The sequence below is a fragment of the Nyctereutes procyonoides genome, unplaced genomic scaffold (genome assembly GCF_905146905.1).
Source record: "Nyctereutes procyonoides isolate TBG_1078 unplaced genomic scaffold, NYPRO_anot_genome, whole genome shotgun sequence".
Lineage (NCBI taxonomy): Eukaryota > Metazoa > Chordata > Mammalia > Carnivora > Canidae > Nyctereutes > Nyctereutes procyonoides.
The window spans coordinates 64,803,084-64,821,569 of record NW_026575135.1 but is presented as its reverse complement, the minus strand read 5'-3'; the positions used below and the strand labels follow the sequence as shown (position 1 = coordinate 64,821,569).

The 18,486-nt window shown below is 46.2% G+C and overlaps 1 protein-coding gene across 6 annotated transcripts in view; it reads left to right on the top strand.

The window, feature by feature from the left end:
• Positions 1 to 18,486, top strand: part of TNFAIP8 (TNF alpha induced protein 8) — a 113,947-nt gene that overhangs the window by 63,994 nt on the left and 31,467 nt on the right. Inside the window, exon 2 of one of the 6 annotated variants that reach the window (XM_055302749.1) lies at positions 8,589 to 8,648. The exons of 3 other annotated variants lie outside the window; for them this stretch is intronic. In XM_055302749.1, the coding sequence (XP_055158724.1) occupies positions 8,594 to 8,648 (55 nt within the window). In that variant the 5' untranslated portion in view covers positions 8,589 to 8,593. Of the gene's footprint in view, positions 1 to 8,588; positions 8,649 to 12,028; positions 12,557 to 13,360; positions 13,380 to 18,486 lie in introns of those variants that run through there. 2 more of the 6 variants (XM_055302750.1, XM_055302755.1) reach the window with 2 other exon arrangements.

Sequence of the window (18,486 nt, the reverse complement as noted above, 5' to 3'; positions counted from 1 at the left end):
GTTAAAAGGAAGTGCGTTCATTCTGTGCCTGTTGTAAAACAGAAGGTTTGCAGCTGTCAGAGTTATTTTCTTCTTGGCTCTTTATCTGATGGACTTTTTTGTAAACCTGACAGATTTATGGATTGTTGCAGATCACCAGCGTCAGCCCTTCAGATGTAATGCAAATTTTCTTCTCTTGCTTCTTTCTTTGAAGATAACAGATATTTATGTACACATTTCCTTGTAATGTACTTTTGAGGTAAGGGGAAATTAAAATTGTTAGTACACGTTGTCATAATTCAGGATTACGAACTGATTAGATGATGTTTTATTAGTGCTATAGTGCCTTCCAAGCGTCCAACGTGTTCTCCTCCTTAAAAAGGAGGGGGGAGAACCCACAAAGTATAATCGTGTGTTTTAAGCAGCTTACAAATCTGCCTCACAAGACAAAAAACATCAGGATGATCGACTTTAAGCATAGTAGACGTTCACTCCGGAAGTGTAGGTTTGTTGTGTGGGCTTTACTGGGCTTTCTGGAGGAATTGAGACCTGAGCAAGATTATAGCAGGGGTTCAGAAAAAAACAAAAAGGGTGCAGCATAGTAGGAAAAAGAGACGGGCAGCAACAGCTCCTCCCATGGCGTGGCTGGTGGCTGTGCAAGGTGTCATGGTTCACTGTCATGTTTGTTTCCAGTGAATGAAAACAAGTGTTGAAGTTTCTGAATGAGTACTTTTCAGAGCATTCATTTCTACTTGGGGGGTGGGGTGCACATGCATGTTTTGGCCCCTGGCGGGACCATGCATGTGCACTTTGCCACCTCGGCCTTCTGTGGGAGAGGCTGGTACTCCAGCTGGCATCCTGAGCACGTCGCTTGCAGCCTGCCTATCTTGGTGTCTTCCTGGGTGCAGAGACTCAGGCAGCCAGAAGTTGTGGCAGGTACAGATTTACTCTATTTTTAGCCTCTGTGGGCATTTGAGGGGTCTACCTCCTGGTCTCATTGAAGGGAAATCGGCTTATACCCTGTTAGACTCTACCAGCTAGAGATGACAGTTGGAAAGACAGCCTAGGAATGGAGAGAAGGCCTGTCGAGGAAACATGCTGATGGGGGAACATAGTGAGATTGGAAATTAAGGCAGACACAGGGCCTAAGTCAGAGACAGTGGCAGGATTCTAGCCACTGTTGCCTAAGTGAGAAATAATTAAATATGGTGAAGAAAATCAAGATGCTGTGGGTATGTGTCACTGCTGCTGCTGCTGGTGTTGGGGGGTATGATCTGTCTGTGCCCTCACATGGAAGGATACTCCTGGACAGGGAGTGAACGTAGGAGCCATCTAGGACAGGCCCCCATGGCAGCTGGAAACATGTAGACAGGAGCAAAGGTTTCCCAACATGCTTCACTTAGGGACCCCTTAGTGTCTCTGTTTTTGTTTTGTTTTTTAAAGGTTTTTATTTTATTTTATTTTTAATTTTATGATAGTCACAGAGAGAGAGAGAGGCAGAGACATAGGCAGAGGGAGAAGCAGGCTCCATGCACCGGGAGCCCGATGTGGGATTCGATCCTGGGTCTCCAGGATCGCGCCCTGGGCCAAAGGCAGGCGCCAAACCGCTGCGCCACCCAGGGATCCCTTTTTTTTTTTTTTTTAAGGTTTTTTTGTTTTGTTTTGTTTTCACATCATTTTCCTAGACACCAGGAATACCTAACAGTTTCATTTGTTGGGTGTGTAGGTCTATATAACTTACTATGTATTTCTGTATTGGTCACTTGGTAGCCATTTGGAACACATCATACATATAAATTGAAAGATTAAAAACCATGCTTTTATTTCATTCTTCACCACAGTGACTCCCAGAATGTGTACCCCTATTGGGCCTTGCATGGTTCAGCCAGGATCCAATCAGGACACATGATAATTGGAACAGGAAACCTTAATATAAATAAATATGAATTGGCCATATGGTAGGTGGCTCCTCAAAAGACTAATAATAGAAAATTGCTATATAGAGATGCCTGGGTGGCTCAGTAGTTGAGCATCTGCCTTTGGCTCACATTGTGATCCTGGGGTCCTGGGATCAAGTCCTGTGTCAGGCTCCCCATAGGGAGCCTGCTTCTCCCTCTGCCTATGTCTGTGCCTCTCTCTATGTCTCTCATGAATAAATAAAAATCTTTTTGAAAAAGAGAGCATTACTATATAGCTAGCAATTCCACTTCTGGGAATGTTCCCAAAAGAACTGCAATTCACAAACTCATGTTTATTCCCAATAGCCAGAAGGTGGTAGTAACCCAGTTGCCCATTGAATGGTCCATGAATGAATGGACAAACAGAATGGTATCTCCATGCAATAGAATATCATTCAGTCTTAAAAAGGAAGGAAATTCTGGCACAAGCAACAACATGGATGAAACTTTTGGGACTTTATGTTAAGTGAAATATGCCCATCACAAAAAAAAAAAAGACAAATACTCTGTATTTCCACTTACGTGAGATGTCTTTGGTAGTCATATTCAGAAACAGAAAGTAGAAAGGTGGTTGCCAGAGACTGAGGGGAGGAGAGGTTAGAAAGGTAGTGTTTAATGGGTACAGAGTTTCAGTTTTGCAAGATGAAAGGGTTCTGGAAATGGGTGGTGGTAAGGATTGCACAATAATGTAAAGGTGCTTAGTACAGTTGAACTGTACCCTCATTTTTTTATAAATTTATTTTTGATTGGTGTTCAATTTGCCAACATATAGAATAACACCCAGTGCTCATCCCATCAAGTGCCCCCCTCGGTGCCCATCACCCAGTCACCCTCACCCCCCGCCCACCTCCCCTTCCACAACCCCTAGTTCGTTTCCCAGAGTTAGGAGTCTCTCATGTTCTGTCTCCCTCTCTGAAATGTCAGAACTGTACCCTTAAAAATGATTAAGATGGGAAGCCCCGGTGGCCCAGTGGTTTAGTGCCGCCTTCAACCTGGGGCGTGATCCTGGAGACCCAGATCAAGTCCCACATCAGGCTCCCTGCATGGAGCCTGCTTCTCCCTCTACCTGTGTCTCTGCCTCTCTCTCTCTCTCTCTCTCTCTCTGTCTCTGTGTGTGTGTGTGTGTGTGTGTCTGCCATGAATAAATAAATAAAATTTTTTTTAAAAAATGATTAAGATGGCAAATTTAATGTGATGTGCGTTTTACCACAACTAATAATAATAAAAAAGAAAGCAATTAAAAGAAACACTAACTTTAATAAGGACTATCTAGCAAGTGAAGAGAATTGTAAATAATAGAGGCATAGCTAGTGTAAGGAGCAACCGCGTACCTTGGGTTCAAGGTAGAGCACCAAGCATGAGCTTCCCCCATTCCACGCCTGACCTTGACGGAGAAAGTATGGCTAGCCACAGCTCCTTGGATGGCAGAGAAGTCACTGTAGTGCCAGGCTGGTAGAACTTGCTGGAAATCCACCCGCTAGGATGCTCAGGAAATCTCTTTATGGGGAGGTTTCTCGAAGGAGCACACCAGCAGCAGGGAGGGAAAGTTTTTCTTCCTGTAATGTCTCTGCACTGCATCCCACTGACAAAGCTTAGAATTGTACTGGCTGGCAAGAGAGAAAAAAGTACTCAAAGTCCCGTCTTTCTTTTCTCAGAGCAGGTGATGAAGGGTGCATTTGGGGCTGTCAGGCAATAAACGGATCACTGGCCAACTCACAGCTTCTCAAACCTTGAAATCGGATTGGCTCTCACTACCCTAATTTCCTGCCTTATGTACTTTTTAATATAATACTTGCTTTTTATCACAGCAACTGCCAACAGCCTAGCTTTGCAAAGAAATGATGTCATTAAAAGAAATGTAGCACAATCTAATGTTACGCTGTGAACTTGCTCAAAGTAGTAGTTCATACAGTTTCTGAGAAATGTTGAATAATGCTTTGTTTTCCTCGAAAATTTAAAATATCCTCCAACCCCCCACCCCCACCCCCGTGTGCTTACCATAGTGCCCATGGCATACAATTTGGGGATCTCAGGGCTCAAATTATGAGTCTGTTTCAACAACTCTGATCACACCACTGTAATATATGACAATTTAAGGTGCTAGTTTGGGTAAGAGGACAGAAGAGTCATGTGTAAAATCAAGACTGTCTGGGGTAATATTATTTTTGAAAGCTTCTTAGGAAGTGACCAGATTTGAGAACAACATATCACTTGCCAGTAAGTATAAGACTTACTATCTAAGTGTTTCCTCTACCATTGGAATGGGTTGCTAGATGAAATAGTTGGCTTGTCTTTGGAGGCACTTTGATGTGAAAAGAAATACATAGTCTTAGATACAGCCTTAAATACACCTTGAGTGCATGAGATGCTCACAGTGTGAGGAGGCCATACAGAGACGAGAGTCAGGGAGGGGCCAGCCAATACACAGCTTTGTTTCAGGCTCACCCCTCAGCATAAACTTAATTCCGTGGAATGGTGGGCAGATGCATTTAGGTGGTTACGTTTTCTCTTGTTCTGTTTTGGGCCAATTGTACATAGTTGCAATTGAGGAAGTTAAATGGCATATAATGCTACTTTGCTGAATTCAGTAGTTAGAATAGATTTCAGATTATGAAATGTTAGGGGTTTTAGCTCTCTTCTGTTTCTGCTGGGAAACGTATGGGCTTCACAAGACCTTTTCTCGTTAGACAGGCACCCTGTTTATGTTAGCGGTTTCTCAGAAAAGATATTTATTTTGGTGATGTCTCCAACTTGGTGAATCTTCATGATTACATATTTCTATAGCTCTTCTTTAAGGAGAAACTGAATAGCTAAAGTTTTGCAACCTGATCTGTTCAAATGGAAAAACTGACCCGGGCCTTTCAATGTTACCTGCGAAACAGCCCCCCGGCTCTTTGCCCTGAAACCAACCCTGTTTGGATAAGTTCTGCTTTGGTTCACATTTTTACCACCTGCTGAGTCTGTCTGTTGGGTTTCAGCCCTGGTTGCTTTCACCTGGCAAGCCTGTCCAGCCCCGGAGCTCCACCTACCAGGCTTTTCTGTCTCTTAACGGTGACTAGTTGGCGCAGATGTTAATTTAATAGCCATTCTACCAGTGTCAGAAACTCAAATGTCAGAATAAAATTATGACAGCTTGGAGAGGATTAGACTTTCAAGCGGATCTCCAGCCAGGAGCCTGTGTATGGTCCAAATTCCACATATGAAGCACTACTTTTGTTTCCTTGTGGATTTCACATTTTGTTCAGAAACGAGAATAAAGCTTCTTAATTCCTCAGATGCAGTCAAGTAGGGCCAGCTACCCAACCTGTCTTGGCATCGTTTTCTATGGCCTTAGAGGGAGCAAATGGAAAAGAAAAGAGATGATCCCTCCCGCCACCTCATCCAGAGTGGCTTGCTTCTGAATTCTTCACCATAACCAGTAACAGATGTGTGGCTGGCACTGGAAAATTGCATAAGTGTCTCCACATTGCATTCAACTGCAGTCCATTATAGACAGTATGAAGAAGATCCCCCTGGGTTGTTAAAAAAGACAATGTAGTTTAAAAACCTGCGTTTTGGGGGGCACCTGGGTGGCTGAGTCAGTTAAGCAACCAACTTTTGATTTCAGCTCAGGTCATGATCTGGGGGTCATGAGATTAAGTCCCGTGTCAGGCTCTGCACTGAGCATGGAGCCTGCTTGGTATTCTCTGCTCCTCCTCTACTTGCTCTCTCTTTCTCTCTCTCTCAAATGGAGAAACAAAATAATCTATGTTTCTCTTCTTACTGCTCTTTTTTTTTTAAGATTGTATTTATTTATTCATGATAGACACAGAAAAATAGGCAGATATAGGCAGAGGGAGAAGCAGGCTCCATGCAGGGAGCCCAATATGGGACTTGATCCCTGGACCCTGAGACCACAACCTGAGCCAAAAGCAGACGCTCAACCACTGAGCCACTCAGGCACCCCTCTTCAGACTTCTCTTGAATTGCAGTTTACTATAAGGAGGAGCTTCCTACTGATCAGAAAGGAGATGAGGCTCCCAAAGGAGTGAATCTTTGCCTAGAGGTGAGCAAGGAGGGTCTGGGTAAATGCTTACTGCTTGGGATGTGGATAAGAGATTGCTTCATCAGCCAGCTAGAGGATTAGAGGGGTGAGCTCTAAGGTTACCTCCAAGTGGTACTTTCTGTGACTATGATTGTTGATCCCTTTTTCCTCCTGCTGCTTTTCTGGAGGAAAGCCACAGATTCAGGGGTCTGATGTGACACGGTGCTTCCAGGCTCAGCCTCACTCCTGCCCTACTTCCCCTGGTGAGCCCCTTTAGGAACTCCTCTCATGTTATCCCTGTGCTGGCCCCATGAATCTGGACACAATACAGAAGCTGAGCCCTTCTATGTTCCTGTTCTGTTGCTGGACCACACACATTAGATCGCCATTCCTATCTGGAGTGTCTAGGGCCACACTTAGAGCTTCCAAATACATGTTCCACAATCTAAGACAACATGGCCTCATTCATGAAAGTATTTGGGAAAGAGTCAAAGGGGGATTGTAGAGTTTTCAGTGCTTTGTCACATTCTTGCCTCATTTCACTATTGTTTCTCTTCTGTTAAATAAATGGCATAGACTGGGCCCCATTTTATAGATGGGCAAACAGAGAGGTTCAATGGCTTGTCCCTTTAAAAAAAGGTTTTTAGGGAATCCCTGGGTGGCTTAGCAGTTTAGCACCTGCCTTCAGCCCGTGCGTGGTCCTGGAGTCCCGGGATCGAGTCCCACGTCAGGATCCCTGCATAGAGCCTGCTTCTCCCTCTGTGTCTCTGTCTCTCTTTCTCTCTCTCTCTCTCTCTCTGTGTCTTTCATGAATAAATAAATAAAATCTTTAAAAACGTGTTTTTAAAGATTTTATTTATTTATTTGAGAGAGAAGAGCCAGGGGGGGTGGGGGTTGGTGTAGAGGGGGAGAAGGAAAGAGAGTCTCAAGCAGACTCTGACTGAGCATGGGGCCTGACATGGGGCTCAATGGAGGGCTTGATCTCATGACCCTGAGATCATCATCTGAGCCAAAACCAAGAGTCAGTTGCTTAACCAACTGCACCATCCAGGCACCCCTGGCTTGCCCATATTTAGCAGAAAAGTGAGACGAGAAGGAATAGGAAAAAAAACCATCTTAATGCACAGGAGGCAGTGCTTCTGGGTTTATGGTGATCTGGCTCAGGTCTCCCATACCGAGCCTGGTGTTCTTTTCCCTACTCTTGGCAGCCTCATAGCTGAGCGGGTTTAGTTAAGGTCCTGACCAAACTTTTAATTTAAAAAAAAAATGGTAGTGGTTTCATGTAGCTGAATAAATAGAAGCTATTGAACTTACAGTTTATTTAAGCATTGAATATCAGGAAGGGAATAACTTTCATTTGAGGCTGATCTAAGCATTCAGACAGCTATTTGAGCAGTCTCTGCTAGCATCCTGGTCAGTTCAAACTCTGGAAACCTCCCAATGTAGCATTCTTTGAGTTACCCTTCTAAAAAATAAAGGGCTTGAATTTTACATGAGTACTTTCACAGAGTAAGAAAGTCTAGATATAGGACCCAGGAAGCCTAGACTGCATTTACTGCAGTCTGAAGAACACTATTACTTAGTTTTGTGATCTTGAGCAACTCATATAACCTCCTTTTCTTGAATGACATATCAGTAAAGTGGGTATAATGACCCAAGGGAGATAACTAGGGAATCTGAATAAAATCTTCTCTTTTTAATCTTATTTTTTATTTTGTTTAAAGATTTATTTATTTATTCATGAGAGACACACACACAGAGAGAGAGAGAGAGAGAGAGAGGCGAGACACAGGCAGAGGGACTCGATCCGGGATCCTGGGATCATGACCTGAGCCAAAGGCAGGTGCCCAACCGCTAAGCCACCCAGGCGTCCCTCTTCTTCTTCTTCTTTTAAATTAAAATCTATGTGAATGCAAGGCATCATTGCTAAGTATTTTTTTTTTCATTGCTAAGTATTGTAAAAGAAAGACCATGCATCGTACATTCTTCAGGTCATATTTTCAGGCTTGATTTTGAGTGTGTGTGTGCATGTATGTGCATTGAAATCATCTGCTGAACATTTTTTAGCAAGGAAGGAAGATTTCTTAGAAGAAAAATAACACAAACGTTGAAAAGCCGAGGAAACAAGTATATCGGAGATGTACTGTTGTCTCTACTTGTGCTCACCCCATATGTCAGCACTTCTTCCCAGCCTCTCAGAATTATCCACTCACACAGCCAGAGCATTAGTGTAGATGCAGGAGAAGGTGGTGTCACCGGGATAGAATGAGAGGGGTTACCTGTAACAAACTTCAAACTCCCCGGCAGGGCCCTGGGAGGCAGCTTTCCCCCTCCTCCATAGCCACACTTAATCTCAGTGGGTCTTTCCTGATTCACAGCAGCTCTGTGTCCCGCCCCCACTCCCCACCCCCCAGCCTCATTCAGTATCCAGCAATGCATGAGCATCGGGGTGCTTGGCCTCCTGAGAAGGTACATAAGTGACCTCCGTTCTCATCTGAGTGTCCTCTTCTCTATTTCTCGTAAATAAAAATGTCCTTAAGGCAAGAAGAGCAAGATCACCAAGGCCGGGTGGGGAGCAGGGAGGGCTCTGGAGAGACACCCATGTAGCCTCACCTCTTTTTCGGAAGGTAAAATGCAGAAGAGTCTGAGAAGGATAAGAAGGACGCAAAGCCTGAAGCCCCAACCAGGTGAGACCAAGAACACAGACATTTCCCATATGGGAGGAGAGAGATGGAAAGCCAGCTGTATGTATTGATCATGGAAGTCTTCCAAAGACTTTCGAGGGTGTGGACGTAAGTAATGCAAGAAAAGTTGAGGAAAGCCTCAAGTCAAATAGAAGAAAGCCACTTTTTATGCTAAGTAGACAACTTTTGTTTCTGACCTAAAATGTCATATGTAACTGTTCAACCTCTTGTCGGCAGGGTAGAAATAAAAAATGTTAATACAATGCATGTTGTTGTGACCTGACATTCCTGTGACCTGGGAATGTAGGTCTGGTTAATTTAGTATTTTTCACTGCAGAGAATTTACATTGTTGAAAGTGACTAGAGTTCGATACCTCCTGAATAAACCTCAAATTCTGCTGTTCTCATTTGTGTGAGTCTGAACACTTGCTGACCTGGCTAGCTCTGAGCAAAAGACCCCAAAATCCAGGCTTTTTTTTTTTTTTTCTTTAAAAAAAGCAAACAAAAAAAAACAGCTCTTTTGTGTGGTATAATTTAAGAGGAGATTTTTCTGCTGCTCTGTGATAAAATTCAATTAAGAGATGGTATTAATAAACCTCTATTAGAATCAAGGTCACTTGGAAGGTTGGATTATTTAGATCTGTGGTCGAGATTACCAAAATTACACCAGTAAGCTCCAGATGAGCAGGACGCATTGACACGAAATACCTATACATAGTTGATAATGCCTGAATGAATGAAAAAAAAAATGTCAGAATCTTAGCTGGCATTTTACGTCTCCCACCTTGGCACAGAACTGGGAAGACCCAATGTTAGACATGAGTAGAAGTTTAAGGTAGTGTATAAATGCCACATGGTATTCACTGACAAAGTGTTGCTGACTTTTGTGTGTGTGTGTGTGTGTGTGTGTGTGTGTTGCTGACTTAATTGCTATTTTGTATCAGGTGTTCTATAATGATTGTTGGTGTGACTTCTAAGCATGTTGCCACTCTATAGCATGTTGGAGTATTTCTTAAATTTTTGGGAGTGATCAGATTCCATATACAGGAGGTTAATCGTTATGAAGTACTGGAGCATTAGTCTCTGGGGGCTGAAAAGTGACTAATCGCCTTTGGAACAAAAGAAGAACAAAATCAAGATGAAGTGACTGTCTGAGCATATACCAGAAGTGACAGGGAAGCCCAGGAGAATCAGCTACCCTTTGGCTTCACTTTGCAGGCTGGAGGCCTGGGGCCTGGGGCATGTTGTGTGCCCAAGGTTATACTGCTGGCCTAGGAGCATCCTTGTCCATATACAGTCTCTTAAAATAAGCTGAGCATTCCTCGCTCTTGAGCTAGATCGGGACATCCTTTGCCAAGATGACTGCTGGATTGCATTTAGATACTAAAGAAGTTTTTTCCAGGTTTCCTGAGGGTCCCGTGAGTGTTCAAAGATGGAGCTGCTAAAATGACTCTAAGCTGATTATAAGGCTGACCTGGCAGCCTGGGGGCTGTTCACTCAGCAGTCTTTCTCCTTGGCTAACATGAGCCGGGCTGAAGGCCTTTTTTGTGAACCAGTTGTAAAAGCAAGCAGAACGTTAGGGGCATGCATTTTAGCACATCTTATGCAGTTTCTACGTCATCGGACTTGCGAAAGGACATTTAATAAATAATTCTGAGGAAGAGGGTGAAAGAAGAGAGTGAGCCCTGCCTGTAGTGGGTCGGGCTTGGGATTTGACTCGTCTGAATTTACATAATCATCACCTTGAAAAAGGTGTTGCAGTTTTAGTGCAGTGATAGCTGAATGGAAGCTGTCTTATCTGTGTGGCACACAGCACGGCTGACATCCTGGGGGGCTTCTGGTGGCCATCCATGGGCATCTGGGCTGTGGAGAGGGAGGGCAAGACCAGACGATGTGTGAGGGGAGGTCTCCCAGAATGATTGCTTAGGCAGGACCGGAAAGGTCGTTTCTTACTGGTGACTGAGCATTTCTTTGCAAGCAAAATCATCATGTCTCCCTTGTAAGTTTGAGGTTACTGAGTGAAGGTACGTATGCATCTTTGCAGCTGCTGGCCCAGAATGCGTGGCAGAGGGGACCACACAGTTCACCATGACTTTCAGAAGGGTGCACACTCTTATTAGACCCTTTTGGTGGTGAGGTCACTTTTCAGGAGGCTCCACAACACTGATATTTTCCAGATGTTTCTCCCCTTCTCTCCATTGGCTAGATTTTCCTCTCATCATCCTACCCTTTCAGTGAAATTGAGATAAAAGTCTGTTCAGGGTCATAGGCATGTGAGAATCACTCAGCAATAGGAAGTGATTTAATATCTAGGCCTTATATTAATATTTATAAACACTTTTACTGCTTGTGACTTGCATAAAAACGTTTTCCCTGATGGAACCCAATTTTGAAATAAACCTGAGCATCTTTTACAAAAATTTACTTTAGTGGTGCAGTAGTTTGTAATAATCTGTGTAGTATTTTATGGTTTCCAAATTGCTTCTGGCTTGTATTACCTTATTTCCTACCACGCATAAATCTGTGAAGTAAATACTGTTTTTCATCCTCATATTACATGCGAGGGAAGGGGTTCCCAGAGAGATTAAATAATCTGCTCAGGGTCATAAAGATGATACATGTTAATTCAGGCTCTTTAAATCCAAATCTTTTGCGTATTCTTTTCACTAAATTTATACCGGAGTGTCTACTCTTGTTTTGTTTTGTTTTGTTTTTGCCCATATAAAAATGGGAAATGAGAGAAAAGAAAGCAGCTGGAAAATAAACTTATGAAAAGGATTTTCATGAGTTTCCCACAATTCCTAAATCGACCTTTCGGTGCATTATTGGAGGATCTTTTGGCTTAGATTGATGATAGAACTGATGCTGTGCAAAATACCTCCATTAAGTCAGGTACAGCAATGTCACCTCTGGTCCTCGCTCCTCGGAAGTTAAAACTGAAGTTTCGCAAAGTCAAGACGCCCACCTCTCAGCCAGTTATAAGAGCCAGTGGACCCGACCCGAGGGCAGAACTGCGGTGTGTCCCCGGGCTCCGCATTCCAATCAGCATTTCAGAAACCCGAATACCGGCCTCCCCCTGGGGCAGGGAGGGAAGGGCGCCCTCGGGGGCGAGGACCTCCCTGGGGGCTCCCCGCCCGCAGCTCCCGCCCCCGGGTGGGGTTGGAGTAAGTGTGCCCGCCCGGGTCGTGCTGAGTCAGCCGCCCTGGGTGCTTTGCCCGTGCGAAGGTGAGGGGCGGGGGCCGCCCCCACTTTCTTCAAAAGGCGCTGCTGCCTGTTGAAACTGGTCCTTCCAGCCGCACGGACCAATATCCACGTTACTCTCCAGCAAAAATAACGTACAAAGCAGAGCAGCTTCAAAATCATTATTATTATTATTATTATTATCATCATCATTATTTTTGATAGAAGATCCCAGCGCAAGGAAAGTTCAGTGCACTCCGGGGAATGTTAGCCCGAAGACCCAGAGGCATCTCCTTCACGCGCGCGCGTTTCTCGGGTCCGGGCGCTGCGGCGCGCGCTGGGCACAGCGGCTGGTGCTGCCCCCTCCGCCCCACCTGCGAGCGCCCGGGCCCCGCCAGCCGCGCCAGGTCGCCTCCGCCCAGCGACGGGCCGGGGCGCGCGGCCCCGGGGGCGGACTCCCGCCGCCCAGCCGAGACGCGATTCGTCACTCTTGCAGAACTTTCCCCCTGAAAAAAAAAAAAAAAGAAAAAAAAAAATCCCTGCACCAGAACCGGCCCCTCCGCCCCGGGGAGGTTTTGATTTTAGCGGCTTTCCTGCCTTTTATTTTGCGTCGCGCGCGCGCCTGGGCCTCGGAGCGAACTCGGGCTGGTGGGAGCGCAGGTCCGCGGCCCCCGCCCCTGCAGCCGGCGCCCCCGCCACCATGCAGTGCGAGGCGGACGAGCCCAAGGACGGTAAGCCCCATCGGGGGGGGGGGGGGGCTGAGCGGCGGCGACTCTGGCAGCTCGGGGAGAGCGGAGTTCGTAGCCCCTGTGCCTTGGCACCCGCAGCCCTGAGCGAGGCCCGCGGGGTGCGAGTCCGCGCGCAGCCAGCCCGCTAGAGGCTGCGTCCTGGATAGTCTGGAAGCGAAAGGGCTCCCGTGCGGACTCCTGGAACGCGGGGCGAGCTCTGAGGAGCGCTGCTGCCCGCTCCAGGGCAGCCCAAAGCGACGCCCCGGGAGGAGCCCCGGGAGGAGCCCCGGGAGGAGCCCCGGGAGGCGCCCAGGCCCCTCAGGAGGGTTTCAGAAATTGGAAACCCGCTGTGTTTCCGGTCAAAGGGGGAAGAAGCTGAGAGAGAGAGAGAACTGAAAGAGCTTCGTTTGGGGAATAGGTTGCTTGCGTTTGGGGCTTTCCTTCTCTCTCGTTCTCTCTCTGACTTTTCAGCAGTGAACTCATCCCGTGGGGGCTTCAGGGAGCGCCGAGATGCGAGGGGCGCCTTGGGCCCCTTGCAGCCGAGGCGGGTTGTCGGCTTCTAACTTTGCCAAAGCAAAGGGTTACACTTACTCCTAACAGAGCGGGTGACCGGGCTGGAAAGCCTCCAACCCAAACACAATTATACGCTGGTGTTAGTTCAGGGAGTTTATTTGTGTGTGAGTGTTTGTAGGCTTTGTTTCCTGCAACTCTGCGTCTACAAAAGTCCTCTTGTAAGTGGGGGTGGAAGTGGGGATTAGACTAGGAGCCGAGACTGTGCAGAGTTATGGAAATTCCTGTTCTTTCCAAGGAGCCTCTTGGGAGGCTGGTGAGTTTCGAGTCAATCCCAGGAGTCCCGGGGAGCCTGGGGAGCAGAAAGGACCCCCCACCCCCACCCCCATCATTCTCCCCGTGGTAGGCAGGGGTTAGCGAGATCCCTCGAAGCTTGCCGTCTTCTGTCTTTTACCGCCTCCCCTCCCGAAGGAAAGCCCTGGGTTTCATAATGTAGTCTCTGTGGGCTGCCGTTTACCTTATTATGCCGTATGGGGGGAGAAGTCTGTAAAAGAGGTTTGTTTAGTAGAAAATACGAGACTGTTGTGAATGGAAATGACAGCCAGGGGCATTGTTTTTGAACTTGATGGGGAGTTTGGGGGATTAACGTGTCCTTGCTGTGGCCTCTGTCCTTCTGGAGCTATGTGCTGATGGATGCTTTTGCTGTCTTTGTAACAACACTTAGGAGTAAATCAAAAGTTGTCCGACGCAAATAGGACACAGACTGAGAACCCAACCTGGTGAACTTTTGTATGGATTACAAGTACCATTTAAATCGTTTGTGTTTTGTTTTTTTTTTCCCCTGAGTGTGTTTTTCCTTTCTTCTGGGAAAGAAGGAGCGAGAAGAAGGTGGAAACACAGTGTCCCCCGGTGTATGATACACTCTTCTAGGAATATCCACATTGTTCCCTCCTGCCCGGCTCTGTGGATGTGGAGAGGTCTCTTGATGGTCCCTTCTACTTGGTCCTCACCTTTCCTCCACGTGCCATCATTTGCACTCTGCAGATCTGCAGCAGTTTATCTAGCTTCTGCCTTTTGCAGAAAGCACAGAATTTAACAAATAATAATGATATGAGATGCTAGAGTTTTAAATTGATGACAGGGGTAGAATATGGAATAGCTCTTCAGGGAGATAGAACAAATGCTTTATTAATAGAATCATTCTGTAACCTCTGCCAGGAAGTGAAGGGTGTGTGTGCGTGCATGCGTATGTGTGTGTGTCCATGTCCTCAGCAGGTCTTGCAAGGCTGGGTGTTAGCTGTGATCTAGAACCCTCTGTTTGGCTACTTACTACCTCTCAGATGTCTACGAAAAGAGCTACACTGTGTAAATCATTATTGGTTACCTTTTCTATCCTTATTTATCCTTTTCCTTCTCTTTAGCTGTTTTTTTTTTTTCCTCCTGATGGACTTAAGCATCCCAGTCAGTGTGAGATCACTACAAGCTCTTTACAGTGTCTACATTGCAAGAAAAATTGCCATTGGACACTTCATGCCTGATTGGCTATAGTGGGGTATACTTTTAAGTCATTATCCTGAGCCTCAGTGAAAGACCGGTATACTTTCTTTGGGGTTAAATCTGAAAGAAATTTCAAGTCGATTCAGAAGTCCTCAGAGGCCAACATATTTGTGTATGTGAGTGAACGTGGAAGCCAATGACTGGGGATATTGTTAAGCCATCATAGCTTAGAACGTACTTGACTCTGTGCCAGGAGGGCTGAACCTCCATCCTCAGTCTAGAGCCACCTCCTAAAGAACTGATCTAATTTTGCCCCCTTGCAAATGAGTAGGTGATTGTGCTTGAGTATTAAACAGAGAGAAATCATCCAGGCCTCACTTCATTACAAGCTGTATGAATTTAAGATTCCAGGCCTGATGTGAATAAGAAAGCAAGAGAAATGAAGTAAGAAACCCACTGTGGTAAAAAGGGGAATGTCACAGGAAGGAGGCTATCACCAGTTTCCAGTGGCTGGCGGCTTCCGGCTTCCTGAGGAGATAGGTCGTTGGCCATATTCTTCACATTTAGTTGCAAACTGTTGAGTAAATTACTTAGTTATGAAGTAGAAAAAAAAAAAAAGATGAATGACAACTAAGATCTCTGAGGGCCTTTCTACTGCTAAGCATCAAGGGACCACGGGCTCCTTTGCCCCTGTTCTTGCAGCGTTGGTACCCGGAAGTGAGGAGGCCATCGTTGCTGTTGCCTTACGCCGAAAGAGCTGTGAGTGAGCTCCTCCTCCACGGCCCATAAGAACATTCCCCCTGCCAGATTCTCTCCTGCCTCCTCACCAGGCCTGCCATTTCACCAAGAAAACAGTAGCCAGTACACAGCGCCCTCCCCTTCCTGCTCCCGGGGTGACAGACTCCCCGTCGCCCACATGCACCCCCTCCCGGTGTCTGTAGAGCAGGGGTCCTCCCCACCACAGATGGCCGCTCCTTCCACTGTGCGCTCCTCGCCCACCCATGGGCCCCAGGGCTTTCCTGCTTCCCTGCTTTCTGCATGGAGATATGCTCAGCTCCCTACTTCAGGGTATTGGCGCTTTGCTGGTCCTCCTGCCCGAAATAGCCTTCTCCCCACCTGTCCCCCTGTTCGGTTCCTCAGAGGGGCTTTTTCTGAACCTCCAGCCTGAATTAGAATCCCCGATGGACCTCTCTCAGAGCGCCCATTCTTCTGCTACTTGGTGCCGGTCAGCGTCTCCTCCAGACCACAGGCTCTTGAGGGCAGGACCCTGTGTCCTCTCCCTTGCGTCCGGTCCCTCGGGGCAAGTGATAAGAGGTGACCGTTGCCTCTTTAGAAGATGAACGACGGACCTCTGTTCTTTAAAGTATCCTCAACACTTTGTCCAATTTTAGGCATTTATTCCTCCTTTAAATGAATCTTTTAAAAAGATTCTTTTCCCCCACGGGTCCTAGTTTCTCAATCCTTGTCACCCCTCATCCCACCAAAATATGTCTTTCTCAACCATTCCACGGAAATCTCCAAAATCACCAGGAACTTCCCAGGTGCTAAAAATCACCAGTGACCCAGCATTCATATTTTTTCCTGTTCTGATCAGACTAGACTTTTTTCTTTTCTTTCTTTTCTTTTCTTTTCTCTTCTCTTCTCTTCTCTTCTCTTCTCTTCTTTTCTTTTCTTTTCTTTTCTTTTCCTTCCCCTCCCTTTCCTTCTCTTTCTTCCTTTCTTTCCTTCTTTCTTTCTCAGCGCTGTGCTAGGAGACCAGGGTTGCTGCACTCCTAAACTCTTTCCTGGGCTCCTATAACATTAACTACAGTGTTCTGCTCTCCTTTCCTTTTTCTAGCTGTTTTCTTTCTTATCTAGACCTCCAGCTGGGGCTTTTCTGAGAACCACCTGTACAGCCAGCTGCCTGGTAAACACCATGCTTTGAACGTCACACAGGAACCTCAAACTCAGCAGGTCTGGATGGAGCCCGTCATTCCCTACTCTTCACAACTGTGATCTGCCTTTTGCCTTTCCCATGAATATATCACTGCTCTCGTTTTGGCTTCCAGACTACACATCTGCAAGGTGTCCTTGACCCTACCCTCTTGTTTATCTGCAGCTGCCACCTGGCAGTTCATCCTCCTTGTTATCTCTTGGGTGCATCTCCTTTTCTTCTTCCCTGTCCCAGCCTTGTTGTAAGACCTCGGCATTTGTACCCTGATGGTGACAGTAAACACCTCTGTCATCAGGACTCTTGGTTATAAGAAGTGGAAACTGAGTCCTGCTATCATAAGCTGAAAAATTTATTGGAAGCACGTTGCATAGTTCACACATCCACAAAAAGCCTGCAAATTGGCCCCTGAAATGCATCAGGCTTTGGAGCTAAGGCCATACCCGAGAATCACCTAGTTAGGACCTTACCGCAGCCCTCTCTGCTGGATTTTTCATTTTTGTCACTCCCGAGACTCTAGATGTGGCTGAACGTTTTTTGGTCATACTGAGCCTTCAGAAATCCCTGAAATCAGCTGATTGGGGAGTGTGAGAAAGTGCACCTGCCCCTGGGGAGAGGAAACTTCTGCTTTCAACTTTGGGAGTGGGAGATAGGAGTCTAACTCCTACCACTTCTTGCAAAAGGAGGGCTCCTCCAGAATCAGGAAGGGAGTTCTGACATGAATCACCAAAACAACAACAAATATCTACTACCCCACTGGGCTTGTCCTGTCTGGCCCTAGTGTTGCCTGTTCATGTCCTCCCTTCTTCCCTCAACAAATGCTGTTTCCTTTACTGGGATCACTCTCACGTGGCTCATTATTTTCAACCGGACCCTGTTTGGAGTAGATGCTCTTTGAGGGCATTCCCATAACACCCCATACTTCCCTCCATTGTCCCATATTTTCATGTGTTACTGTTCCTGATGTTCTTTTCTGTTGCCTCCACTTCATTGTTGCCTTGATGGCAAGGTTTGTGCATGTTTTATTTCCTGAATCCCTAGCGGCTGACCTTGGGCCTCTCCCATAAGAGAGCCTTAATAAAGCATTATCAAATGAATCGATTTAAAACAAGATTACATGAAATGATGAAAACTTTAGAACCCTGCATCTGGTTTCTAGAGTGCCTTCCAAACCTAAAGGGCTTACCTAATTAGGGTTCCTTAAATTCTCTACTCTTAATGGTAAAGTCAAAACAAGCACATGTGTCTTTGATCTCTGAGGTCAGAGCCCAAGTGGCTTGCCAGCATCTCACATTGCCTGGCAAACTGAAGACACAGTTTTTAAACTAAAAGGTGTCAAACTCTTCCACATGCCAGATGTGGTGCTAGGCATCTGATTATGTATATTATCCCATTTAATACTTGTATAAAAACGCTTTGGGTTAATTCCACATAACGGTCAAGGAATCTGAACTTCTGAGAGGCTAAAACTTGTGCCTAAAAATCACAAAGCTAGAAAAAGTGGAATGGAGGCCAACTAACTGTAGAATCTGTGCTTTTGACCCTGACCTGATAGTACCAGGTAATGTACAAAAGCCACCCTCCCCTGTCCTCAAGCGTGGCACCCAGGGGGATGCTCTCTGTGGTCTTGTGTCTGTCTCTACCCCAGTTTGAGAAACCAGGAGTGGAGAGACCAGGTGTTTGGAGGAGAAAGTGGAGAGCCCAGGCCCCAGCTGTTTCTGTGCCCCTCAGGGGTGGAGGTAGTGAGCATTGCGTGCATCCTGCCACCTCTGATGAGAGGAACTAGGAGATCAGCAGGGCTGGTAGGTGCCTGGAGCCCGCTACAGTGGAAGGGACCCAAGCACCTACAGGACAAGATAGGGAAACCTCACATTTTTGAGTGGCCAGCTTGAAAACAGAGTGTGGATGTGGTCGCTGCCATGAAATAAGGTTCATTTCTGTGTGTGTTAGGTTATCACAACTCAGTGACTTTGTAGCACCCGTTAGGTTTCACTTT